We start from the raw sequence: 27,245 nt of genomic DNA, 5'->3' as shown, positions 1-27,245 counted from the left end.
GAAAGAGTTTGCAATTATAAATCAGTGGAAACTACTGCAGACAGAATCATCTAAAAGTATAGTATGATTTCCCAGTTTATTGACCACCATAATGGGAGTAGCTTACAAATTTGCAGACTTAAGGAGCAGAAGAAATAAAGTCACAAAAAGTACAAATACACAATCTTGCATGAGATGAAACTTGTGTGACGAGCATTCAGTTGAATATGTTGACAATATATCTATGAGTCTCAACACAAATGGGATGTCCAAATTTAGCTAATACATGCAGTAAAGTCAATGATGTGTTCAGCAGTTGCCTCTGGTCAGAGTCATTGTATTGCAGTATCTTCGTAATCGTGAGCATCACTTCTCGATCAGCGAGTCCAGCTGCTCTTGAAGGGAGGCCAGCTGTTGGAACAGAATAGCAGTGATGGATGGCTAGCACTAGGGGTATAATTGAAGGCTAAATACAATATGTTCAACAACACCTCCTACGTTGTAACTTTTTTCCATCGAGCCATTTGTCAGTTTAGGTGTAAAACAAACAGTGACAGCAGAAACAGACATTGGCCAAGGGTTATGGTGAATCAGTAAAGCATGTATGCGCGTCTAGTTCATTTACTTACCAGTGTTATATAAAGAAAACTACTCTCACCAAGAGCAATGGAAATATGTGGAATTAAGTTACGGATTTGACATATTAAATGCATTAAGGGAATTCATATAAATTAGATTCCAATTAAAAAGCTCTTAATTCTATTTGATTTGATTACAAATCATCTGGGCATATTTTACATTCTAATATAGATTTTATCATACATGTAAAATAGATCACTCTTAGCTATTGTTTTAAATTAAACTGGGAATAGATGCGTATATATGATATTCATGTTTTTTTTTTTATTAATTATAGGATAGACTCAAAAGAGCCATTTCTTGTGTGAATTTGACTATGCTAGTTGTGCAGCATGTTTCTTATTCACCAAAAAACAAAAAAACAAGTTCATATGAATCATGTGTTCAGGAATATGACTACACTGGTTGCACTGTATGTTTTTACTAAACTGACCAATTTATAAGAGCTATTTGTTTGTAAATCAAAATACACTGGTCACAATGGCATGGAGTAAAAGGTCTTGGGAATTTAAAGAATGTATATTGTGATTTTTCAAATCATGATTAATTTAAAGAACCAGGAATTATGACCATATTAGCCCGGTCCTGTCAACACTGCACTGGCTCCCTATCAAGCATCGTATAGATTTTAAAATATTTCTTATTACCTATAAAGCCCTGAATGGTTTAGCACCTCAGTATTTGAATGAGCTCCTTTTACATTATAATCCTCTACGTCCGCTACGTTCTCAAAACTCAGGCAATTTGATAATACCTAGAATATCAAAATCAACTGCGGGCGGCAGATCCTTTTCCTATTTGGCGCCTAAACTCTGGAATAACCTACCTAACATTGTTCGGGAGGCAGACACACTCTTGCAGTTTAAATCTAGATTAAAGACCCATCTCTTTAACCTGGCATACACATAACATACTAATATGCTTTTATTATCCAAATCCGTTAAAGGATTTTTAGGCTGCATTAATTAGGTAAACCGGAACCGGAAACACTTCCCATAACACCCTATGTACTTGCTACATCATTAGAAGAATGGCATCTACGCTAATATTTGTCTGTTTCTCTTTTGTTCCGAGGTCACCGTGGCCACCAGATCCAGTCTGTGTCCAGATCAGAGGGTCACTGCAGTCACCCGGATCCAGTATGTATCCAGACCAGATGCTGGATCAGCACCTAGAAAGGACCTCTACTGCCCTGAAAGACAGCGGAGACCAGGACAACTAGAGCCCCAGATACAGATCCCCTGTAAAGACCTTGTCTCAAAGGAGCACCAGGACAAGACCACAGGAAACAGATGATTCTTCTGCACAATCTGACTTTGCTGCAGCCTGGAATTGAAATACTGGTTTCGTCTGGTCAGAGGAGAACTGGCCCCCCAACTGAGCCTGGTTTCTCCCAAGGTTTTTTTCTCCATTCTGTCACCGATGGAGTTTCGGTTCCTTGCCGCTGTCGCCTCTGGCTTGCTAAGTTGGGGACACTTCATCTACAGCGATATCGTTGACTTGATTGCAAATAAATGCACAGACACTATTTAATTGAACAGAGATGACATAACTGAATTCAATAATGAACTGCCTTTAACTATCATTTTTTCATTATTGACACTGTTTTCCTAATGAATGTTGTTCAGTTGCTTTGACGCAATGTATTTTGTTTAAAGCGCTATATAAATAAAGGTGACTTTGACTTTGAAAAAATATTTTTACCCAGTCCGAATGTATACAGACTTTTGGGGTATGTATGCAGACTCACCTGTTGCATCTCTTGCTCTTCTTGATGAATCATACCATTCAAAAGACCCTGGAAACGATCCTGTAATAAGGGAAAAAGAGAGACAGAAAGAGACTTTATCTAGCTGACAGTAAGCCGTTTTGATGCTGGCCGTTTGTGGATGTCTTAACTGCTCGTACACACATGTATTTGATTTGTGACCCTGTGAACGGACCTTAGACATGCATGACCTTTCCTTGTCCCCTGTGACTGTAATAACCATGGACAAATTTACCCAGCATAGTGCACACAGGCCAACTGAAGTGACATTGTTAAACCATACCTCCAACCCCTTTCCACAGCATCAAAATCCTCCCAATGGAGCAGCTGCCAGAGCAATGCATTTTATGCTTTTTGTGAGTTATGTAAAAGCAGCTAAAGGCAGAAATGTAATATTTATGCCTTAAAAGGACTACAAAAACTTGCCTTCTTGGGTTTATTCAAGGCCATTTTAAAGGACTGTACTGCATAAAAACTGTTTCACCAAGGCTGTGTGTATACATGATGTATCGTGCCAGAAAAAGTGGCATGCTACATATTTAGTGCAGGTAAATGAAACTCACCCTCAGTGCTTGATTTTCCACCTCCATTATCAATTTCTCCTGTTCCTTCTTGCGGTTACGTGTGTCCTGAAGCTTGGCCTTCAAATTGTTGATCTGCACCTGATACTCCATTACTGCAGAGCAAATAGAGATCGTGAGGCCTACACATGAGCCCTAGTTAACACTCGTACAAATTTAGTCATAGACCCTGGATGACAAATTGAGCTCTCTTTTACCTTCGAGAGCTAGTTAATCTGCAAATGCTCATGTAATCAAAGGTCCCAATTATCTGTGAATCCTTCACATTCTAACTGTGCAGTCCTTCAGGCTGCATAAATACTAAATGCCACCTCTTACACCACTGCACTCTCAGAGAATTCAAAATACCTATTTCCATTGAGGGCATACACACCAAGATATCAAGAAAATGCATTGTGAGTTGTGGATTATATATAAAAAATGAATGACGTGGAATTTGAGCATGCATACTTGACTTACATACAATTTAAGACACATACCAGTTATAATAAATGTGTTATTATTTGTCCAAAGAATATAACTTTTTTCAAATCCAATTAATCAACCTACCTAGACAGCATTTTTAGGTATTGGCACATTTTAAATGCGTCTATAAAACAAGTGCTAATATTTACACATAGTTTTTGTCTTATAAGGACAATACCACTTTAAATTGGATTGAACTGGCATCTTATTACAGGCTATTGGAATAGAATTTTAATTGATTTGAAAGTTCAATATTAACCGTGCATACGGAAACAACAACACTCTTGAAAAGGCTTCTAACTAAAAGGGATAGTTCACCCAAAACTGAAAATGTTGTCCTTAATAACTCGCCCTCATGTCGTTCCTAAAACACAGATGAAGGTATTTTTGATTAATTCCCTTAGACAGCAAGGATCCTAACAAAATCAAGGTCTAGAAACGTAGAATGGAGTGGGACATTGTTAAAATAATCCATGTGACATCAGTGGTTCAACAGTGATTTTATGAAGCTACAAGAATACTTTTTGTACACAAAGAAAAAAAAAGAGTCGAATTGTTGAATTATGTTGTTATTTTTGTTTTCTTTGCAGACAAAAATGATTCTCTAAACTATGTAAAATTAGAAACACTGGATTATTTTAACAATGTCCTTGCTATGTTTCTGGACCTTGATCGTGTTAGGACCTTGTTGTCTATAGGAGGGTCAGAGAGCTCTTGGAATTCAGCAAAAATATCTTAATTTGTGTTCCGAAGATGAACAAAGATTTTACAGGTTTGGAACAACATGAAGGTGAGTAATTAATGACAGAATTTTCATTTTTGGGTGAACTATCCCTTTAATAAGGTAACCCTTAGGCTATGTGAACAAAACACATGGTGGCACAGCTCTAAGGAGCATGCTTGTTTTTTCCCGGTTAAGTGCCAATGTGACGTTGAAGGCACCCTGCCAGTTGAGAGACAGACAATTGCGGGACGATGCCAAGGTCGGGCGTGTCTGTATGGGTAAAGACTCCATCAGACAACCGGTACACCCATCTGACCTAAATACCGCAGCAGGCTCATCATTCAAATGCTAATCTAGGTTGGATGTTGTTTGTCTGCCTGCCTGCGATATTGAATTGCGGTTTTAAATTGGACTTGAGCTGCTGTCCTGATAATACACTGTGATTGATCAGAAAACCCTTGCACCACCACCACCACCATCCTACCGATCTGACTGTTACGGTCATTCTTGTCTCTGCTTCCATCGGTCTGGTTCAGTTTCTCATGGAGCTGCCTGACCATGTCGTCTTCAGTGTCCATGATGTTAAGGTCGTCATCCTCGTGTCGGTCACCCTCCTCGTCCTCATCCTCACTGCTGCTGCTGATGTCGTTGAAGATCTCGCGTAGCTCGTCATGTTGGACTACATTAGAAGAGAACTTTACACAGGGAAAGATATAGCTATAAAAGACAGTAAGATTTGTGAGATCATTCACCCGAAGAGCCGTGACCCTTGTGTCCCGAGGTTCCAGGTGAGGACTCCAAGTTGGACAGAGATAAGCTGTTGTCAGGTTCTTTGGTCTCGTCCTCAGCAATCACCTCCCATCCTTACCACAGGGTCAAGGTTCATATATCAATAATGCCTTTTAGCTGTTTGTTATATCCCTGAGCTCCACAAATTTATACGTGACTCATGCCACCTTTTCCTGTAATGCTGAGTTAATCCTTTAAATCTATTTCTTACAAAGTTGCTCCATTTCATTTGTGAGCAAGTCTGCCACCTGGTGGCAAGGCTGAGTATGACAGAAATGCTCAATTCTACATTGGTTATGACATTTGCATCTAGATTTCTTGTGGCACTGGGATTGCAGCAACATGAAAGGGGAAAACAAAAGCTAGAAATAAAGGATACGAACACTGACGGCTTCGGCGTCTGTGCTCAAGAGCCTCTTCACCTCCTTTTCCACATCAGGAGACTCGATGTACTGCAGGATGAATCAGGTTAGAATTCAGCCCCAAGAAACATGTTCTCAAAACTGCGTGCACGCATTCAGACGCACACATAGTACTAACAGTAGAGACTGGCTACAGACCAGAGAACACATTAGCAATTAAAAAAAGGAAGCCCAGTCAATAGCTAGCTGCAACGTAGCTGAGATTTATTCAAGAGTCAGAGAGAAAAACCTGCCACTAACTTGGCTGCCGTCACTTCAATCAAAGGAAGAGCCAGATTGCTTTCCTGCATACCTTGGTGGTAAATGAAGATGGAATGTGTTATTTATATGTAAATTGTAGCTTTTAGTATTAACTCATTTCTCTTTTCCTGCAAGAGTAAACATTTTTTCCCCAACTAGGAACCATAAAGGATTGTAGAATCATCAGAAAAATCTAAACCAAATGAGGTTACCTTCTTCTTCGCTGTCTTCCTGAACCGCCTCTTCCTCGTGTTCTTCAGAGGAAGCGTAACTGGAAGAAGACAGATGCAATTGGATATAAAATGGGTTTAATCATTCTAGCACTGATAGGCTGTCTCTCCAAACACTGACTCCAAACCAATTACGGGGAAATTCCAGTAGAGGAGTGGGAAGTACTTACTGCCATGGTTCCAAACAAATTTCTTGTCTTTTTCCTTGTCTTTCTTTTTGCCTTTGGAGTCTGTAGTGCCTGTGGGCTCCTCTAGAGGGGGGTACAGATCTCCATCCAGTGTGCATACCAGCATCTAAAACGGGAAGGCAGAGGAATTAATAGTGTTATGGCCTTGTAGATGATGTGCTGAAGCTCATTAAAATGACTCGTCTCTCTTACCCAAGACTGCAAAGGCGAAATTTAATATAAGACTCTCTACGAAACTTCTATTAAAGTCTTACCTGACAGATGTCAGCAGTCTTATAGAAGGTCTTTTTGTCAACCGTTTTTAAGGATTCCAGGATACAGGGTAAATCCACTAATTTACATGCTAAAGGGACACGATCTACACGTACAATCCCATGGCGACCATCGGCTAGGAATATGGTAACAAATTTCATGAGCAATATTTTTGCACAAGAAATTGACAACATTCAGAGGCTTTTTAAAATGTACTAAAGTAAATGGCAAGTACTTCTTTGTTCAATGTAGTTCATCTGAATTCTCACTTGCACAGAGCTTACCATGTAACTCTATAGTAAGTCTGTCTTTCATGTTCATGCTGCTAGATTGGGCGATCCGTCTGACTGTGGAGGCATACTCCTAAAAAAACATACCAGAAATCATTTTAATGTGCAGATTTGAGCTCAAGAAACATTTCTTATTATTATAAATATTGAAAACAGTTGAGCTGCTTAATATTTTTTATGGAAACTAATACTTTTTTCAGAATTCTTTGAACAGAAAGTTTGAAAGCACAGCATTTATATGAAATGGAAAAAATTGCACTGTAACTTTAAATCAATGTATTGTATCCTTGCAGAATAAGGGTTTCAGTTTCTTTAAAAAATAATAATCTTACAGACCCCAAACATTTAAAGAGTAGGGTATTTACCCTGACAACTTATTACAAATGTAACATTTTGTCTGGGTCTGTTTTCTGACATGATGAAATGACACTCATTACATACAGTGTCTGAATATACTCTCCTGTGTTCCAGTGTATCACACACTTGTCTTATTTAATTATAACTGTGCCTTGCAGAATTGTGTTCCTTTATGTATGGATTAACGTCATTTGTCTCAACTGGAAAAATGAACAATCTTTATTGATGACAATATATTTGTATGCAATTTAGGGCTGCAAAACGATTAATCGCATTCAAAATAAAAGTTTGCTTACATTCTATATGTCTGTGTACTGTGTATATTTATTATGTATATATAAAAGCACACACATTTTTATATTAAGGAAAAAAGGTTAAGTAAAGAATGGTTGAGTAAAATTGTTATTTTTGTTTTCTTTGCACAAAAAAAAAGAAGAAAAGTATTCTCGTACCATCGCAAAACTGAAGTTGAGCCACTGATGTCACATGGACTGGGAACATTTCAGTTGCGTTGCTGTCTATGGAGGGTCAGATAGCTCTCCAATTTCATAAAAAATATCTTAATTTGTGTTCTGATGATGAACAAAAGTCTTACGGGTTTGGAACGACATGAGGGTGAGTAATTAATTACATCATTTTCATTTTGGGGTGAACTAACCCTTTAAGGTGTCCTTGTTACACATTACATATACTTACTATTATAATCACACTTAATCATCATGTCTAATTGCACACAAGTAACCATAAGCCAAACCCTATTCCTAACCAAGTAAGAACATGTAGTTACTTAATATTACTCAGTTCTTAAATGTATAATCACAATGTAACAAAGACACCTTAAAATAAAGTGTAACCGAATAATTATGAGTCAAAACAACAATGATCTAAAAATATCAGATATTTAAATGCACTTGATGGAGTTGTTTTGGGAGTGTGTACCTTACTTAAATACTGTGTGCAGACTTTGCACTATTATAGGGCGGTAAAAAAAATTCTGACCTGTGGGAGCCGCAGAACAAACTGACTCTCCAGCTCATGAGGAGCATCTTCTTTGCTTTTGGAGCCCACCTTTCCCACTGAAACAGAGAAAAGTCTTGAAATACGACCTATTTATTCACATTTATTACACATTTACACACACACGCAAACATATGTGATTATTAAATGTTAATAACTTATACCAAGGTAGGCACTAAATGAATACCACGATCTTAAAACTCAGAATCCCATGTGAATAACATTGTATGTTATGATTGACACATCGCAACGCCTCTTTTTTGTTACTAGAAGACAAACTAATTCACTAATGTATGCATGTTAGTACCTTTCGTTTTTGAGGTCATCTTTGGTTCCTAATTCTGCACAAAAAATAGAAAAAGAGACGTTGTTTGCATATAAAAGCAAAATGTTTGCAAACTATGTGATGGCTGTTTTAACACATTTTAGGAATAACACATCTTTTATAGAGACGCATACTGAAAATGTATATTACAATAAAAGCGTGTTAATGAGAATACTCACTGAAATCCGAGAAACTAAGAAGCTAGCGTTATATATAAGTGTGAAACGATATCAGCGTCAGATAGAATACTTGTTAAATATTCGTTTCTTTAAAATACACAAAGAATAAAATGGTTGTAATAGAAAAGTTATCATGAATTATACACAGAGTAAATAAACAGATTTTTGAGAGAGAGAAAATAAAAAGTTACAAATAAATATTGCTGTGCCTCGGCGAACTCTCTGGATTTATTGGCGGGTCACATACCAGCTTTCAGGTGCATAGCGCCACCTCCTGTGGTGGAGTGTGAAGTGATTTCAGTCCACTATATTCTATTCTTAAGTCCACTATTCTTAATTCATTTTAAAATAGCATTTTATTATTTTAACAGATCCTTGTTTTGTGTTCAATATGTTGCAGATTGAAAATTCATTGCATTCATAGTTCTGTTCGGCAAACTGTCTCGCGGAAGCTCAGCGTATGTTAGCGCTTCACTGCCACCTGCTGTCCGTTGTGTGAAAAGAAGCTGCGCATCGAAACCTGCTAATACATTCTATTAACACAATTTCAGAGATTGTAGCGACTGGACAGCTGAGTCGGTGAACACTTGTGTGGCCATAGGAAGACCAATATGATAGCATAAATAATAAAATAATAATAAATAATCGTCATTACATATTCGTCATGAATGAATGTATCAAACAGTGTCTTCATCGTCCCATATGGTCTAGCGGTTAGGATTCCTGGTTTTCACCCAGGCGGCCCGGGTTCGACTCCCGGTATGGGAAAGACTGCTTTTAGCTTATATGTGTGGATTACAAGACATTTCTGTAAATCAATTAGTAAACAACAACAACACAAATAAAAGCTGTGAGGCGTTCATGTAAAACTGTGTAATGCAACAGAAACCCAATGTAAAAATTGCATTTAAATACATTTTAAAAACAAAACCGAGCTTTTATCAAGTGTCACACACTAGTATATCACGTATGTCTGTAACCTCATATTACAGAGAGTCAACATATTGGAGCAGAGATCCAGAGCGGAGAGCAAATGTTCAGATTTTGATTAAAGACCGCGACAAAAAAAAAAAAAAAAAAAATTCCCCCAGCGAATTATTTTGCACGGATTAATTGTTTACATCAAGACTAGCAATGTGCGCTAATTAAGTTATTTATTGTGTTAATAATAATGTAACACTATTTATCCACAAAGAACATTATGAGCACGTATGGCATAGTTACAAAAAAGGTCAGTAAAATACAATAAGGAATTATAGAAAGTTAACAGATACATACATTTAGACTTTTTTTTTACTTACATTCATGGGAAATTCGTTAAATATTACTTCCTTCAAGATGTGTGACTCATTGTGTAAGAAACCCAAAAATATTCAAGGAACATAATGGTTAAAGGGAGAGACGATGTGATTATGTGCTTTTTAGAAAGAAAGAAAGTTATTTATAAGAAAGTAAGTATATTGTTCTGTGTTTTTATTTCTACATTTCTCATTAGGTTTTAGGCCCTAAAATATGTAGTGTTCAATTAGTTTATGGGGAAAAATGCTTTTTAGTATATTAAAATGTTATAAATTAAATGAGAAAATAATACAGTTAAAAGTCTGAGAAAATGTATCACATTTTGTAGGTATAAATAAGTAAATCCCCTGACCACAAATAACACTACTACCATTGAATTCCCCAAACAGGCTTTTCCGAGAATGGGCGGGACAGACGGTGTGAATAAGGGGTCATCTGAATTTATTTTAATCACAAATGAACGGTCAGTATAATTAAGGGGTTGTCTGAATTTATTTGATGTAACAAATTAGCGCTCGATCACCTGCAGCATAGATATTTCTCTGTGCAGCACAATGAATCTATGCCGGCGAAATAGAATGATCACTTTATAACAAAAGCGAAATTTTTACTGTCAATATTATGTTAACCGAGATGATTTGTAATACGATAATTTATGTGCAATAGGCTGAGGATTAAATAAAAAAAATTATAAAGCAACGTGCTGTTACGGAACAACTCGAGATGTATCTCAAAGCTAGTGCTATATTCACATGGAGGAAACGAGTCAGAACTGTAAACACTGCTCACATAAACGAAGTCTTATGTTTGGTCGAGAATGTGCTGACGTCACCCATCCCATCTACAATCCCGAAAGACACTTCACTGATTACACAGGAGCGTTTTAGTTTGACGCTTCAGCTCGCTTTGCATTGTAGACGCTGAACCCTGGACCAATCGCTTTCGAGGGAAAATGTGAGCGCAAGGAATTCCCCACGCAGTGAAAACAGTATAACCTTATGTTAGGAAAGAGAAAGCGACGAAGCTCGATTAGAGCTAAAAAAACAACAACAATGAGCTTTTAGAAGATTTTGTCTTTGCAAAAGGGGATAAAGTTACTTCGGTTTAACAGGACTGAATCGGGAAGGAGGATTCAGATGACAGATTGCTCAGGAATTGTTTCATTGAAATTATCCGAGCGTGTCCATCACTTTCCCCACGCTAACATTTAAACCTGTAAAATTATGGCACGTTAAAATGAAGGTAAGGGTTTATAAAGTTTACACTGTCTCTTTACCTTGTTCTTGTTATTCTAAATGCTATTTCTTAAGATTTTATAGTTGTTGTTTTTATTATTATTATTTTTTTTTTATAGTTTTTGGTGAATTTGAGACTGTAGGATGGCTTTTAGAAGTTTCCTTTTGTTTGTCAGTGGCTGCATGTGCAATGCATTGAATGTACACGCACAGTTTATTTTATGCAGGTTTACTTGGAACCTCTTGGATTTGCTGACATTCCATAAACCAGCATATGTTTGTCATCATTCTGAACTGACTGTTCTGATCCGAATAGCCCACAGGATAGCTTGATCCACTGTTTTGTTGTGTTCCTCTCCCATAAATGTGCACTGAGTTGTTCCAGCATGATTGCGGGCATGTGACAATAATGCCTGGGTTCAGTGTGAGAATCTCTTGTTTCAGGCTGACATTGCTGGTCAAGACAAAGTAAGAGCTTCACGTGAGTGTGAATGATCAGTTATCCAGTCCTCAGTAATGCTGTGGCTTGTGGTGCATCCTTTATTTCATCCAGACCAGGACTTATTTGTGGATATATGTTTAAAACTGGTTTGTCTTTGTGTCATTTTCACTACTTGTAACCAAGTTCAGATATTAGCCAAGGCTTGGAGTAAAAATGCCACAAGAGAGAATAAAATGCCATTGATGTGTGGGCAAAAGTGCTTTTTTAATCCGTTATCTGATATAACATAGTAACCAGACAGTTATGTAAAACATGATAGCAGATAATTTATTGTGTTGTCATATCTAGTGAATTATTTACAGATTTTGGTGTAACAGACATAATTTACATTTATTTATCTGTAGTAAAACTAAGGAATAAGGTTAAAGTGACTTGAACATCCAAGACAAATCACTTATTTCAGACTTTGCTTCTTATGATATGTAGTGTGTAATTTCATATTGTTACAGAATATCAAATCCGTCTGTCTGCTGGTGCATGCAACCTCATTTGGCGTGATGTTTTCTTAATTAGTTTTCTTTATTCGTGGCTTGATGTCTCACCCATTGTCTAACTGTTTAAATGTTTGCCAGATGTTTACATGTTTTGGGATAGAAAGCTCCCCTGTGAGACATGTATATAGTATCTGTTTGGCTGCAGTGTTCTCAGCATTCTGACCATTGGGAGGTGCTGGGGTCAGGGAGTATTCTTGTGTATTCCTGCTTTGGGAGTTTGTGATGTTAGTCAGCTCGTTTCATCCAAAAATGTTATCAGCTGGTTCTGATACCCCCTCCCATTACAACAGCCCCCCTCCAAGACCTCACACACCCCAGAGGCCTTTAGATAGCTGGAAATTCCAGTCTTCTGAAACTAATTATCCTCAATGAGAGGCACTAAATATACCTCTTAGTTGGCGCTGTCTTGAGTCTTTTCTTTCAGAAATAGAGTGCTTGGTTCTTCCCCTATTTCTTGTTGTGACTTTGTGTCTCAGAACTCATGCCCAATGAGCCTATTGTGCCTTTGAACTGGATTGCCAGAAGGCACAAAGGGGCTCTCAGATGCTCTTTCTGCTTCTTTTAGCAGATGAGGCACGTGGCTTGAGATATCCTAGAATGACAATGAGAGGTATGCGGGAAGCCTCTGTGTAGGGAACATCCCCAGTGTTTGCTGTAGAATATGTGGCCATGACCGTGACTCCCATGTGAATACAGAGCCAAGTCAAGAAGAGTTATTCTAGGGCAGATTGACCCAGCTCATTCCACTCTGTTCCTGGCCCGATGGTGTACAGAAAATCACATGAGATATGACTTAATGGGCTGGCTATTGATTTTTCTCCACATTTGAAGACATCAGACTTTATAAACTCGGCATCCAGGAACTGCATCACAAGGGCATCATCAGCTGAGAGCTTGCTGCAACATGAGCCGACTCCTTGCAGACAGACCACAAGCATCAGCAAAGATATCTGTGCTAGGACAGTGTGCAGAATATGATGCCTCATTTTTCTTTGTGTAAGACTTCACCATTCATTGTCATACGACTCACAACATGTCCAGAAAATGGGTTTGGTAATTGTCTGTTGGGTAATTCCTGAAAATATATCCTCATAAATCTCCTAAATATGGCTTTCAGCTTAAGAACATGCCAAATGATATGTCTCTGTCATATAATGAGTGGGCAAAACGTTAAATCAATAGGCTTCCACAAGGTGGTAGTGTTCATATATTAAGCTCAACAATTAGGATGGATGGAACCATCTTAACCAATTTAAAGAACTGTCATTTGGCCATTTGGGCGAGTGTGGTCATGCCACTGAAATTGATTCATTGTTGCTGGACATTTTTTTTTTTTATTCAATCATTTTAAACGTTTCGTTTTTCTGAGATGTGTTCTTTATTGTTGTCTCATACTACTGGTTTGTCACCAAGATAATGTTATCTAGCTTGCTAATAGTGCTGTCAAACGATTAATTGCAATTAATCGCATCTAAAATAAAAGTTTTGATTTGCATAATATATATGTGTGTGCTGTGTTTTATGTATATAACACATGTATATATTTAAGAAAAATATGTTATGTTTATATATTACATATATTTATGTGCAACATAAAATACAAGAATATAAATATATAAATGTATGTGCATAAATATTTCCAAAATATATACTGTATGTGCCTGTATTTACATATGCATGATAAATATACACAGTACACATACATATATTATTTAAGCAAATACGTTTCTTTTGGATGCGATTAATCGCAATCAATCATTTGACAGCACTACTTACTAACATAAACAGTTAGCAAGCAACTACAGTTATGTTTTGATGAAAGTGCAAAAACAATGTTCAATTCATTGGTAAAAAATGTGTTAAACTACAAATGAATCAGTTAGTTTAGGAATTTATGGAGCTATATGTATAATGCATATCGTGCTTGTTGAATTTTTTTGTAAAGAAATATATATATATATATATATATAAACTTGTTTATAAACCCTTACAAACCTCATTTAATGAAAAATCTAATTATTTCTAGCAAGTATAAAAATACATTGTTAATATAATCAGAGTCAGTCATGCAGAAAAAATTAACTGTTGATCCATTATATGTTCACAAAAGAGACACAAAACAGGATTTTAATATTAGTCATTCGTTTAACTGTTTGTAATATTACAAATTAAGGCAGTGCTCTGTACTGTGTTGTACAAGTTCTGTCTTTCAATTGCATTTTATTGTTAAAATAAAAAGAAACTGATACTACTGTATATGGAAAGGTACACCATATTAGTTTAATGCACTATAACTGATGTTATGAAATTTTAGAAGTTATAGGCCTTTTTCTCTGTTCCTCATAAATAACTGTTGAGAAATTGTTCTTGGTGAGGTAAGAGGTGGAGATGGGTGATTCTCACACATAACTGTTATGTTTCCATAATCAGACAAGTCATTTTGATTTGAAGCCTGTTCCTGACGCATTACCTTACCGTTATAGCACAAGCGTGTAATTCAGAAAGATATCTTGTCTTCTGTTTGCTTTCACATTAGATTAATATTTAGGTTAGTGTAATGTTATGTTGCTGTAACCTTGCTGTTCAGATGGCAGCCAAATATGTGGGAGTCTTATTAAGCAAGGCATTATAAAGATACAAGGCCGACTGTCTTTGTTTTGACTGAAGAAAGACAAATATGGAAAGCTTGGGTATTTTTTAGCGGGCTCATCTTATTGCTGATGGCTGATGTTGGTAAGAGGTGGAAGGTTTGCTCCAGTTTAATACATTGACTGAACTTTCAATATAATTAGAGAGCGTTTTATGCAGTGGCTTTAAATAAGATTTTATAAATCATGTTTTCAGGTCCCTCACTGTTTGAGCAGACCTCAAATGACATGCTAACATTTGTTTTTATTCAGTGTGTGGAAAAAAGGACGTGGGATGTTATGTAAGTAAATGTTCTTAAGTGTGTTTGAGTTGGTCCATTAAAGGGGCAGATGTGACTAATTCATCCAGCTGATTTACACTTGAGAGTAAAAACTAATGTGTGGAGTATCACGGCACATTAAATGAGAGTCTGTTAGTACTGTACATCATTGCCAGTGCGCCTCAGTCCAGTGAAACGTTCATTCAGCGAATGTCTCGCTAGACAGGGATAAAATAAAGCAAAGTAATTTTTTTTTTTACAAATACTGTACCTGTTTACTTATTTATTTTGCTTTCATTTTAAATTGCAATTTCCGAACAATTGGTCGTTCCTCCCTCAGGCTTGGATTTCAATTATTTAAGTACACTGATACATTAGGTATTCATCTAGTAGCATAATGCTTTCCAGTGTCTGGTCCTCAGAGAGAAAACATACCATACGACCATTTAAGCTCTTAAACAGAGCCCACAAGCATCATTACCTGCTCAGCTTATGTTGTATTTTACTATAATGTTGGTGAAAGGCAGTGGCAATTTCACGGTCTGTGATAAATGATAAGTTAGACTGATAAAGAATTAGGTTTAATTTAAATAGTGTCATGTGTCTCAGTGGTTTTATATTGTGTTTTTCCTCTACAGCTCTGGTCAATACTCTCCATCCACAGATGTGTGATTTGTACTGTCTGGAATGTTGGCCTTGGTCTTTGTGTAATGTTTAATTAGTTGAGGTTCTGTGAGGATCGTATACTGTCCGGTAAGAGATAGTTACGTTCTTATGCAGACCAAATAATATTCCCCTCATATTTTGTAAAGAGATAGTGAATTGATGTCCTGACTGCATTGTTATATTTGTGGTTTAAACTCTTTTTTTTTTTTTTTTTGCATACCTGCATATGCATATCCAGCACACACAATCTGCTCGGGATTATTATTATAATTTTTTTTTACATTTTAAAGGGACAGTTCACCCAAAAATGAAACCTGTATAAGTTTTTGTTGTTGTTGTACACGAAAATTCATATATTTGGACATTCTTCCAAATTTCTTCTGTTCCACAGATGAAAGGAAGTTAGTCATGGCCAGAATTATGGACACCCTTGGTAAAAATAAACAAAGAGCCTTTGAAAATAAATCTGCATTGTTAATCCTTTTGATTTATTATTTAAAATATTCTCAAAAATACACATACAAATACACATTGGTCAACATTTATTGACACCCCTAGAAATTATTATGAGCCAAATATCTCTCATAAATATATCCCCCTTCATATTTTCTCTGTATTTGTAGCACACCAGGGTGACAACAAAGATGAATTTGTCCAGCCATGGCTTCCTCACAGGAATATAAATATGAGTGAAAACAAAGGCCAAATTCCCTTAATCAATCATCACAAGAGAGAACCCCAAAAATATAGTTCTCCATCAGTACAATAATTAAGAATTTCCAATGATCATAAAATGTTACAAACCTGCCTGGAAGAGAATGTCTAAAACTGTCTTATTGCAAGGTGAGGAGGATAGCTTGAGTGGCCAAACACTCTTCCAGGATCAACTGAAGAATTGCAGAAAATAGCATTTATTGTGATAATGGTTTTACTTCATTGAAAGGATAGGTTTTTGTGATTTTTAATTATTATTATTAATATAATTTGTTAAAAGATCAAAAGGATTAACAAAGCATATATTTACCAAGGGTGTCTAAACTGATCTTATTGCAAGGTGAGGAGGATAGCTTGAGTGGCCAAACACTCTTCCAGGATCAACTGAAGAATTGCAGAAAATAGCATTTATTGTGATAATGGTTTTACTTCATTGAAAGGATAGGTTTTTGTGATTTTTAATTATTATTATTAATATAATTTGTTAAAAGATCAAAAGGATTAACAAAGCATATATTTACCAAGGGTGTCTAAACTGATCTTATTGCAAGGTGAGGAGGATAGCTTGAGTAGCCAAACACTCTCCCAGGATCAACTGGAGAATTGCAGAAAATAGCTGAGTTTTGGTGTCATAAAGCCTCAAAAACTGATCAAACATCAGCTACATCATCACATGTAAATCATCCAAAAACAAACTATAGCATATTCATTTGCCAGACACGACTGGATCTTCAAATAGGTTCTGTGGTCAGATAGCTTTTTGTCAGAAAACTCACATGATAGGTTTGGTGCATACAGGGGTAAAAAGTACCCCATGTGTACAACAAAATATACTGCTATCATTTTTTTTTTATGTAGTGGTCTATTTTTCTGCCCGAGGTCCTTGATATCTTGTTCAGATGAAATGATGATTCTATCAAATACCTAAAGATTAAAAATCAAAACCGGTTTCAAAAAAAGTTTTATAATTTATAATCTTCCATCAAAGACAATAATCAAAAAACAAAAATCAAGAATGGGTCACTGAGCATAAAACAAAGCTCATGCCATGCTCATCTCAGTCCTCAGAACTAAACTCTGTAGAAAATAAATGAGTGGGGTGAACTAAAGAGAAGCGCCAGCATGGAGCTGGAAATCGGAAAGGTCTGGAGTGATTCTGGGTGAAGGAATGGTCTCTAATCTCTTATCTGGAGTTCTTCAAACTCATCAGGCATTACAGCTGAAGACTCTGACTGAGCTGTTATCTTTGCAAATGGAGGTTTAGAAAAGTGTCAATAATTGTCCCCAACGTGTATTTGAGAATAGCATTTATTGTGATAATGGTTTTACTTCAGTGAAAGGATAGGTTTTTGTGATTTTTTTAAAAATTATTATTATTATAATTTGTTAAAAAATCTAAAGGATTAACAAAGCAGATATTTACCAAGGGTGTCGATAATACTGGCCCTGACTGTAGGTTTGTCTGTAGGAGTCAATGATGACAGAATTTTCATTTAAAATTTGAATCAAATTTTATAATGGCTGAGAATTATGAGCTGTTCTCAAACTAAACATTCTTTTTATGACAGTCAGTGTGGTCTTTCTGAATTCCACCTTTAATGTTTTCTATGTTACTTAACCAGTAGTTAGAAATGTAAATTACAGTGATAACAAATCTTGACTCTGGAGCTGATATTAAACTTGAAATTGTAGTCTAAATTGCTGGAGGTGTTTTTTCATTCTTTTTCTTTTCTTCAGTAGGAGTGTCTTTATTTACCTGTTAGAGACGTGGACACTTTACCGAATATTGTGGTGGGTCATGGAAGGAATGACTCAGCACTTTAGTGCAGTAACAGAATTTCCTTTGAAACTCCCTGAAAATCCCACTTCACATTCACATCCACTCATTTCTTACTGAGGTCAGCAATGTTGTATCTATTCATAATCCCACATCTTTCGTTATTCCTCAAGGTTGACCAGATGCAATCTTTTGGTTCATATAAAAGTTGTTACCTTGGAATCCTGTGGATTGTGGCATGGCATTCAATTAACCTTTACTTTGTCAGTGTATTGAAGCATGTAATGAACTGAATTCTGGTCACCAAGGACTTTAGAAGGTCATGTTTGTGGTAAAAATTGTTGGTAAAGCTCATTTAAAGCCAGGAAACCTTGTTTTTCATCCACATACAGGTATGTGTTTAAAACCATAAATTCCTACAAGAAACCAGATTTCAGTGTTTTTCTCATATATTGACCTAATGGCCTTTCTGTCTGGATTTAATTAGAATGCTTCACTGCCTTTTTCTCTTGCCCCTTGGTCCTTTGAGGACGGCCCTTAACCAGGATGCTATGTGCACAAAGCCTCTTGAAGCAGTCACCACCTGACCTCAGTTTTTCACAAACAACACGACCAGCCCTGAGAAGTGCTTTGTCTTTGTCGATTATCTCAAGGCTATGCCTATTTTTGGACCTGTTCTAATATGCCACTGTTTTCCATCTCACAGTGATTTAAGTCATATTATAAAGGGCACCCCAGAGTTCCTTTGCATCACCGATAGTACACCATTTACAAGTTACATAATGTCCTCACTAGGGATGGGACGGTATGAAAATTTAATATCACGATTATAGTGACTAAAATTATCACGATTATCAATATTATCACGGTTTTGTTGAAACGAGATGAAAGTGTTCAAAAATAGTTGATGCTCACACTGAAAACATTTCAGCAAGTTTTATATTTAATAATCAACAAACAACTAATAAAACAAGCAACTCTATGCACTTAATTTAAAGAGAGATTAAATTCTGTGGCATTTCCTTCCTTACAATGAAAAGTGTAGAAGCATAGAAAAGCATAGAAAAGTCACTGACTTTCGCCATTCCTTCTAAAAAAAAAACAAAAAAAACATTGTGCGCTGCGCTTGCGTCAGACTGTTGCTGGCTGGACATGATTTAATAGTGAGTTATTAAAACCGCGATAATCAAACACGGTTTTAATGATAATTCATTTTTAAACGATATTACTAACCTTCAGCACATTTTATCACGGTTATCAATGAAACCGGTTATCGTCCCATCCCTAGTCCTCACTACAAACTGTAAAAATTTTATATTAAGACAGAACATGTCAGCTGGTAAGAGTGAATTGACTTTAACCTAGGAATGAGTGTACATTAGCATTCCTGAGAGCACTCAAGCCACAGTTATATTTTTATGACAGCAATTCATTTGAAGTAAATTTATAGGAGGAGGAAAAAAAAGATCTACTCCGGACATGGGTAAAACCAAAGTTTGCCATCTACTTTTTAAAACAGGCACACAGCAGAAAACGAGGCCTTCTTGTGGCTCAGCTGTGTTTAGTTTGGACTCAGTCATGCAGCGCTAGTAAAGGCGAGTGAGCTGGTTTTATTTTTAGGCTGTATAGGAAAGGTGTGTCTTTGAACTTTGTCAGCAAAGGCATGTGATCAGAGTCTGGTTGCTGTGAGGGCAACTGAATTCTCTCAACACTCTCTGTAGAGAAAAAATATTCTTCATTCATTTGTTTGCAGTTTATTTATATTGTAGTTTGAATTATTTATTTGTACATAATTTACTCACGCATAATTTATCCAAGGTCAAAATTTGATAATAATGTTACTAAATATATAATGACAGTCATTTTGTCCTGTCTTTTATTTCCATTGAGGCAAATATGACCTATTAATCTATTATTTCATACAAACAAGCAAATTTGTTTGAACAAAAAGAGTTTCTCTTATTATGATTAGCTATAATTTTACTATGAATGATGTGTTTGTTGGGTGCTGTGCCATTTCTAGGGAAACGCTGATATTATATGCAAATCTCATCTCTTTGTGCATTTATTTCAGTGATGTGGAGCCTGTTGGACTTGTTTGAAGTGTCCCACTTGATGTCATAGACGGTTTATATATTATTTCCTTATGTCGTACATGTTGTTGGCATAGAGGAGCAGGTGCTCGCCATGTGTTTACACACTTTCTATCACGTTCTCATTGCTGAGTTGAACATAATACCCAGCACTCCACCTCATGGTACTTATTTTTCTCCATTTTCTTTCCTTCCCTGCTTTCTTGTAATCATTTTAAGTCTGTAAAGGGTGGCGTATATGCAATACATAATAGTATGGCTTCATATTCTTAAGCTAGTTGAGACCACGCCCACTAGACAGAAGGTTGCCCAAGAGGCCTGACTGCTTTTTTTTTTACACCCCAACAGTTCACCAATACAGTTAAGGTTTTAAAGAAAAAGGCAGGTAGTTGCCAGTAAGCCCTAACGTACATGACACTGTAGTTGGCAAAGTGTCAATTAAATGACTATTTGTCTGTTTAGAGTGCATTTACTGTCTCATTTACTCTTCTAAATGGTGCGCTGACAAAACCCACTGCACTTCAGCGCTTTTCACTAAGCCACGCCATGCCACAGACCCTGGCTTCCTGTTTGTCATCTGGATTGTCTCAGAATAAAACGCGTGACAAGGGTTATGGCCCAATATGCGCAAAGATAGGGTGATGAAACCTAATGGGAGATTGACATTAATTTGGTATCTTGGTCACTTCAATAGGGGTATTTGTCACAGAGGATTCTACCTCATGTCCTGTAAGATTTTCTTTCTTCTGTGGAACATAAAAGATATTTTGAAAAATGTCTTGATGTTTATTTATACAATCCAGTGTGGTTTTGGACCCCATTGAGTTTCACTGTATGGTTCTTCAGTTCTTAACAATATATATTTTTGTGTTCCACTGAATAAATTCATATGGGTTTGGAACAACATAATGGTGAGTTTATGATGATTCAGGTGAATTATCCCTTTAATGCTAAAATATTGGAATATAGCTGAAACTAGCAACAGAGTCACATTCTGTACTTTCCCTTTGGTTGGAAGAGCGTGGTGATGTAGAAATCAGTGGTAGGGCCTTGGATGAATTGGAAATGTTTCTCGTCTGTGTTCTTTTCAACAGCACAACCAGGTGGGGCGGCTCGTCCAGTTTTATAACGCATGGCCTTTTTCAAGCCTCATATCAAACATAAAGGCTGCTTAATGGGGTGTCATATAGCTTGGAGGGCCACTCCCATTTCACCTTCTCAAATAAAAGCTCTGGCACCGCCCAAAACAAGAACTACAAAAAGATCTAGTCAGTTGATGTGGATTTAGCTTTCGCTGTCCTTGAATCATCTCGCTTTGAGAGAGCATTTCATCTGCGTAGAATTCCCCGTGCTTGCTGTACTCTTGCCACGTCTACGTAGAGCTGATGAAAACCTTTACACTCTTACCCAGTCTTGTGTTACCCGTCTCGCATAGCTCAAGGTGTAGTCTGATTGTTACTTTGCCCTGGTTTCCCCTCCCCCACTGCACTCACTAGCCAATTGAAACTGCAGCTGGAGCTCACCTGAACTCATTTGCATATTAGCTCTGCCCTTGCAGCTGATTGGCCCCATGCTGAAGTTCTGTTTTACAGCCTGTCTGTCAGTGGTTACGTGGGGGATGAGTCACAGTGAGAGAGAGCTTTGCTTTGCAGTACTTCTCTTTTTTTAAAGATTTCAGCCCGCTGCCATTGCCCTCCCCTACTCTGTTCTCATTTTCACTCTATCTACCACTAAAGTGAGTGGGAGAGGCAGAGGGCAGGTCAGTGATCAACACCTTGAACATGCCATTCGATTTGCTGTAGACACACCCTTGGATTATTATTTTTTTTACTCTCGTCAACGTAATCTCTCTCTCTCTCTTTTTTTTTCAAAGATTATTTCTTTAATTTTCCAACATTTTGATATGTTTTTCACCATAACCATGGAGTTTGACATGAAAGCCCTGAACGTTTAAGGTTAGTGTCCATTTTATATCTTTATGATGTAATAGTATGCTGTTGTAGATCTGTTAGAGCCATGTATCTGTTGTCTGCATTCTTTCCTTTGTAAGCATTATTGTTTATTACATATATACCCATATATGCAATATACATTGTGTTTTATTATTTTGTTACATTGATTTGCTTTTTAAGGTCAACATTTAAACACAGCATTTATATATCTATATATACACCCTATATTTTGATGCAGCTAAACAGTTAGCCTATAAATCTTTGCATTTGGATTATATTTAATAATCCCCTATTAGTCGCATGATCGACAATTGTATAGTTAATTGCTGCAGACATATCTAAAAACAGTTTTAGCGCCATTTTCCCTACATGAAAGGCCTTTACCTAACTGAATTGTTACATTCATTCACACTTAGTCGTAGATTGCATTCCTCTCAGTCAAACTTGTTGGTTGTTCCTCAAACACGTCTAAGATCAATGGGTGATAAGGCTTTCTCTTTCTATGCTCCTGTCCTTTGGAATTCTCTGCCTCTTGATCTTAGGGAAGTTCAGAATTATGATGTTTTTAAAGTTAAACTTAGGACATATTTTTTGAAACTTGCATTTGCTTGTTGATTTTGTATTGTTTTTTATTGTATTGATTATATTGATTATATTATACTGCTTTTAAAGGCACTTTATAAAATAAAGTTTATTGTTCTTATTATTTTTTTGCAGTCATAAAAATCTAACTAAGCATTTATTTTAGCATTGGTATTTAAAAGTTTGTAGTCACATGTTTTGCAAAGTATCATTGCCTTATATGGGTACCGAGTGTGAGGTTGGCAATCATGTTTTGTAAGTCTATTGGCCAAGCCCAAATGACGGTTAAAGTGGGTTGCAGTGTCAAAATAAACTTTTTGATTAAATCTTTTTCCCTGTTTAAGCTATATGCTCACAAAGCTGCAAGCGACGTACAATGCATACAAATAATCTTAGCGCCAATGTGCTTTTTGTTCGCGTAAGTGATGGTTTTGCTGTTATAGTGTGTCATTGATTCCATTACGTGGGCTTGTAGATTTCAGTTTGATTTTAGACTGGCTTATCAGGCCTCATCATTGCCATGAAACCTGGTCTGAATGTTGCTTATCCTGTTGTGCTAAGAAACCTCAGTATCTCATTGAGAGCAGAGTGACAAACAACTAGTCATTGTCCCTGAGCACCACTTTTTTGCTTATTGTCTTTTTTTAAGATACAACCCTCAAAGAACATAATTTTGAGTTTCCACGTGTAATTATGCCTGACACCATACTTACTATACTTGTGTCATCACCATGGTATGTGCCAAGACTAGCTTGTAAGTAGCAAGGCAACCGGTCTTGTAGAGAAAACAGTATTTTTTAATTTTTTAATAAATTTTTTTGATAATGTTCAAACATGTGGTCAAAAGTGATGTTTAAAAGAGTTTCAGGCAAATTAGTATCTTGGCTGAAGTTACAGATGGTAAAAGGGCCACTATCTTTAGTGTAACAATTCATGTTTTGGTAATATTTGAAACTATGTCCACTATTATCATATTGAGGTTCTTATATGCATTATTATTAATGTAAAAACATTCCAAAGTACAAACAGTACATCGTTTCTGTTCAATTAAATTCACATGTGAAAACGTTTTGGTGGAGGTCAGAATACTTGGATTCTAGGGAATTTTCCCCCACCCCACCTACCCTATGTCATATGACCTCAGGTGTTCAGGACTATATCAGATTTTACTTATCTCGTCAGACCCCCTGTTAGGGTGGAGATACCAACACCACTCAAACAATTATGTCCCCCCACCCAACTGTTCCTGATTTGTATTGTAAATGAGCCAGGGCACCTGGAGTTGGCTAGTAGTCAAACATGGGCCCTTTTGCTGAGGATTGCTTTGTTTGGGGCTTCTCTTCAGGCCTGAGTTTCTGTCACAGTTGGCAGCGAGGTCGGTAGTGTCAAGTTGGCTCTTCACATAAAACAGCGTCAACAAGTCCCTGCCTGTAATTGGATCATTAGGTCCTGCTGAGCAGGAGGGGTGGACCAAACTGATCTAGCTGGTCTTGCGTGGAGAACAGAAATGGGCTGTACCTGAGAAAGAATATTTGTCCTCTTCCTGTCACAGCATTATGTAGCGTTGATGGTTTGAGAGCTGTTGCAGAGTTTCATGTTGCAGACTATGGTTGGTTAGTCTTTCAGTTTTTTCAGTAACTGAGTATTTAGAATGAGCTTTGACATGGTAGATTGAGGAATCTGCTGGATTGGTAGCTAACTGGAGATTTTTAGGATATCTCTGAGGTTTCTTTATCCATGTATCCCTTTATATTTTACTTTTAAGGGGTTCTTGAACTAATAGCACTTTTCCACTGTGTAGTATGACTCGGCTCCACACTGCTCAGTACGGCACAGCATGGCTTGGCTTGGTTTGCGTTTTCGCGACTCCTGAAAAACGTTTTAATTCTGCGTTGCCCCATCAAGCTCTGACTGGATCCGCTCCTCTGCTGTCAATGAGAGGAATGCCTGTACTTCCTCATCAGACAACGAAACAGACACTTTTTGGTTGTTAATAAAGGTGCGCTCATTTGATCCTTCGCTGGCTTCGCTAATTTAAATCTAGCAGTTCTGTTGTGTTTGTGTTACAAGTTCAGTGACGCAAGTAGTGACGATTCTCTCCAGCCAATCCATGCTCAGCAGAGTTTACACGTCATGGTTTAGTAATGGTATGGTTCACTTGGAACCTTAACCGAGGTGGTACTAAAAAGGTACCAGGTACTGTACCCAGTGGAAAACCCCCCAAAAGTGAGCCATACTGAGCCGTGCCGTGCCATACCATGCAGTGGAAAAGCAGCATTAGTTTTTGAGAGATGTTAGCACTGATGATCATGGAGAAAGTGCTAGTTTGTCAATATAGCATAATACTCTTAAGAAATGTTTGTCACAGTTGAAGCTGATTTCAGTTTAAAAATAAACTTATGTGACCATGACTACAGTATGCAAAAATCCCAAACTATCCCAAAGTGAAAAGTTTCATTAGATCACCATATGAGATAACAATCATTTCACCACTGGGTGTGTTTGAGTTTTTACTCAAAGCAGTAGTGTTCTGCTAAAATAGTCCAGGCAGTCATTCCTTTGTTGATGTGTTGTTGACTGCTTCTGGCAGATTTGCATCACGTTTTCATACTGCTCTCCCCATTTCCATTGAGCAACACACATTCTCTGTGTCGAAACTGTCTGATTCCTGAAACAAGCTCAGACTGGCACACGCTTCTCAGGTACAAGATATAGGCTACTAGCAGAAGACTCGCTATCACAGATGATTACATTGTAGATTTTTTTTTTCAGTATCAACTTAAAGAAAATGAGAGAATATTTTGAGAAGATCAGTTCTTTTGTATTTGATGCATGCAAGCAAATAGAGATAATACTTTTTTGACCAAAACAAATATAACCTCACAGTTTGGGAAAGAAAGCGGAACATTTGGTCAGTCAGTTTAGCCAAGACAAACACATGGTCTTGGTATAATAAGGAAGAGTGGCCTGCAATCTCTTCTTGGAAATGCCCTTTTTGTTGAAGTTGACAACTCCCACCCACCTGCTACCCCCGTTTTTTTTCCACTGAAACTGCTCACTGAATGGGTTCTTTCTGTTGTTCTAGAGTTGAGACTGTTCATTTACATCCTGTTTCCAAGGGCATAGATTTTACCATGTCAACTTTCATAATTTTTGGTGTCTCTTTTAAAAGTTGAGCAGTGTTGAAATTGAGTCAAATTAGGATGAATAAAAAAAGTTTTTTTTTATTTATTTTTATCATCAAATGTATATTTTTATGCTTTAACCATGTTGGTGTCAGAAAATGAATATCACTTTACTTATTATCATTGTTGTATCTCACCAGACATGAGCTGCACATCACATGTTCACAGATGACTGATATGTCAGACCACTTCCCATGTAAAGCACACAACTTGGTATTTTTGCTTAGAGTGTATTCACTAAATTAGTCACAAAACATCACATCATCTCATGCATCTCATGATAAAGGGCTACAAAATAACCAAACAACCAAAAGCACCCATTTAAAGACTGCATTGAAATCAATCTTATGAAACCACGCATTGCAAACACTGTGTTTTCCAGGACTACTTTCTTTTGTTAAAGCAGTTGCAAGTTCCTCTTTTGACAGAAAAGCCTCTGTCTGTTTGCAACCTGGTGTACAGCCACTTTTGAATCAGTTCAGCCGCCTGGCATTCTCATTTAAGAGGAATGCTGGCAGCATTGCACCCTTCCAGAATCAAAGTGCAGTGGATGACATATTCCCATTTGGACCATGCAATAAAACCATTTACTGCTGACATTGGTTTAGTGCTAAGTATCCATCCAGAATCCTTGATGCTTGGGTCCAGACACTGAGTTTGAATAGTTGTTTTCATAGAGCTTTAGTTGCACAGGTGTATGTATGTTTGTGTTGCTAGCAAGTACTTAGGAGATCGACCAGATGAGGACAAGTGGTTGACAAGCCCCTGTGTCTAATATTCTAGTCTATCTTGTAAACAATGAGTACACAGGTCAGACATGTGACTGGTTATCATCATTGCAAATTCATTGCTTTTCATAAGAACAGCTCAGGGCAGACACCAGCCTTGTAATGCAATTACAAGCAATTCAGGGTCACAAAGACAAACAAAGAGCTTCACAGTTTAAAAGTTGTGAATAGAAGCGTCCATTTCGCAAGCTCTAAAGCAACACGTGTGGTGAGCAGCTAAGCGAGTATCTAAGGTTTTAGAGAAACGCACACAGGCTTTGAACAAGCTGTGGGTGGTTGCATTTATCAGAACATTAAACCACAAGTCACAGTTCTAAAAAGACTTGCTAATGAAAATGTGTTAGTTTCTGATGGTTAAATGTGAGGCTTTTTAAAAATAAGGATCTATGGTAATGATGTGAACGATGGTTTGTGTGTACAGCATCGTATATGTGCTGAATGATGCTCAAGCTGTTGGAAATGTCCAACCATTTATATATTCTTTAAGAGATTCTAACTACATAAAAAAATAGTATCTTTTAGGCTAGTGTATGGAAAAAAACGTTTAAATGACGCTAAGATTCATGGAAGTTGGTGGTGCAGTATAATTGGATGGTTAATTGGTC

At 37.0% G+C, this 27,245-nt stretch overlaps 2 protein-coding genes and 1 non-coding gene across 6 annotated transcripts in view; 2 read left to right on the top strand and 1 right to left on the bottom strand.

Annotated features, from left to right (window-relative positions):
- Positions 1–59: 59 nt before the first annotated feature.
- LOC132109630 (transcription initiation factor TFIID subunit 7-like) lies at positions 60–8,664 on the bottom strand. The gene is made up of 13 exons (XM_059515873.1): positions 8,637–8,664; positions 8,249–8,276; positions 7,924–8,000; positions 6,562–6,640; positions 6,280–6,413; positions 6,008–6,131; positions 5,820–5,878; positions 5,325–5,397; positions 4,909–5,019; positions 4,641–4,835; positions 2,950–3,062; positions 2,369–2,428; positions 60–390 (listed from the first exon to the last, which is right to left on the bottom strand). Exons 2-13 carry the CDS (start codon positions 8,265–8,267, stop codon positions 346–348), a joined length of 1,089 nt encoding a protein of 362 aa, XP_059371856.1. The 5' UTR covers positions 8,268–8,276; positions 8,637–8,664; the 3' UTR covers positions 60–345.
- Positions 8,665–9,141: 477 nt separating this feature from the next.
- Positions 9,142–9,213, top strand: trnae-uuc (transfer RNA glutamic acid (anticodon UUC)). The gene has a single exon. It is a non-coding gene; the product is annotated as a tRNA-Glu (tRNA).
- A 1,432-nt stretch (positions 9,214–10,645) lies between these two features.
- Positions 10,646–27,245, top strand: part of LOC132109628 (ETS-related transcription factor Elf-1-like) — a 42,939-nt gene continuing 26,339 nt past the window's right edge. For 2 of the 4 annotated variants that reach the window (XM_059515871.1, XM_059515869.1), the window contains exon 1: positions 21,772–22,088. The gene's annotated coding sequence lies outside the window, so the exon portion shown is untranslated. Of the gene's footprint in view, positions 10,987–21,771; positions 22,089–27,245 lie in introns of those variants that run through there. The other 2 variants (XM_059515867.1, XM_059515866.1) reach the window with 2 other exon arrangements.

Source organism: Carassius carassius, chromosome 29, assembly GCF_963082965.1.
Source record: "Carassius carassius chromosome 29, fCarCar2.1, whole genome shotgun sequence".
NCBI lineage: Eukaryota > Metazoa > Chordata > Actinopteri > Cypriniformes > Cyprinidae > Carassius > Carassius carassius.
The sequence above is the reverse complement of the archived record's forward strand: the minus strand, read 5'-3'. Positions and strand labels throughout refer to the sequence as shown.

Coding starts and splice junctions, on each gene's coding strand:
- LOC132109630 (XM_059515873.1), bottom strand. Junction 4,836..4,908: donor CAAGGGTCACGGCTCTTCGG/GTGAATGATCTC, acceptor CTTCTAATGTAG/TCCAACATGACGAGCTACGC. Junction 391..2,368: donor AAGAGCAAGAGATGCAACAG/GTGAGTCTGCAT, acceptor CTGTTCCAACAG/CTGGCCTCCCTTCAAGAGCA.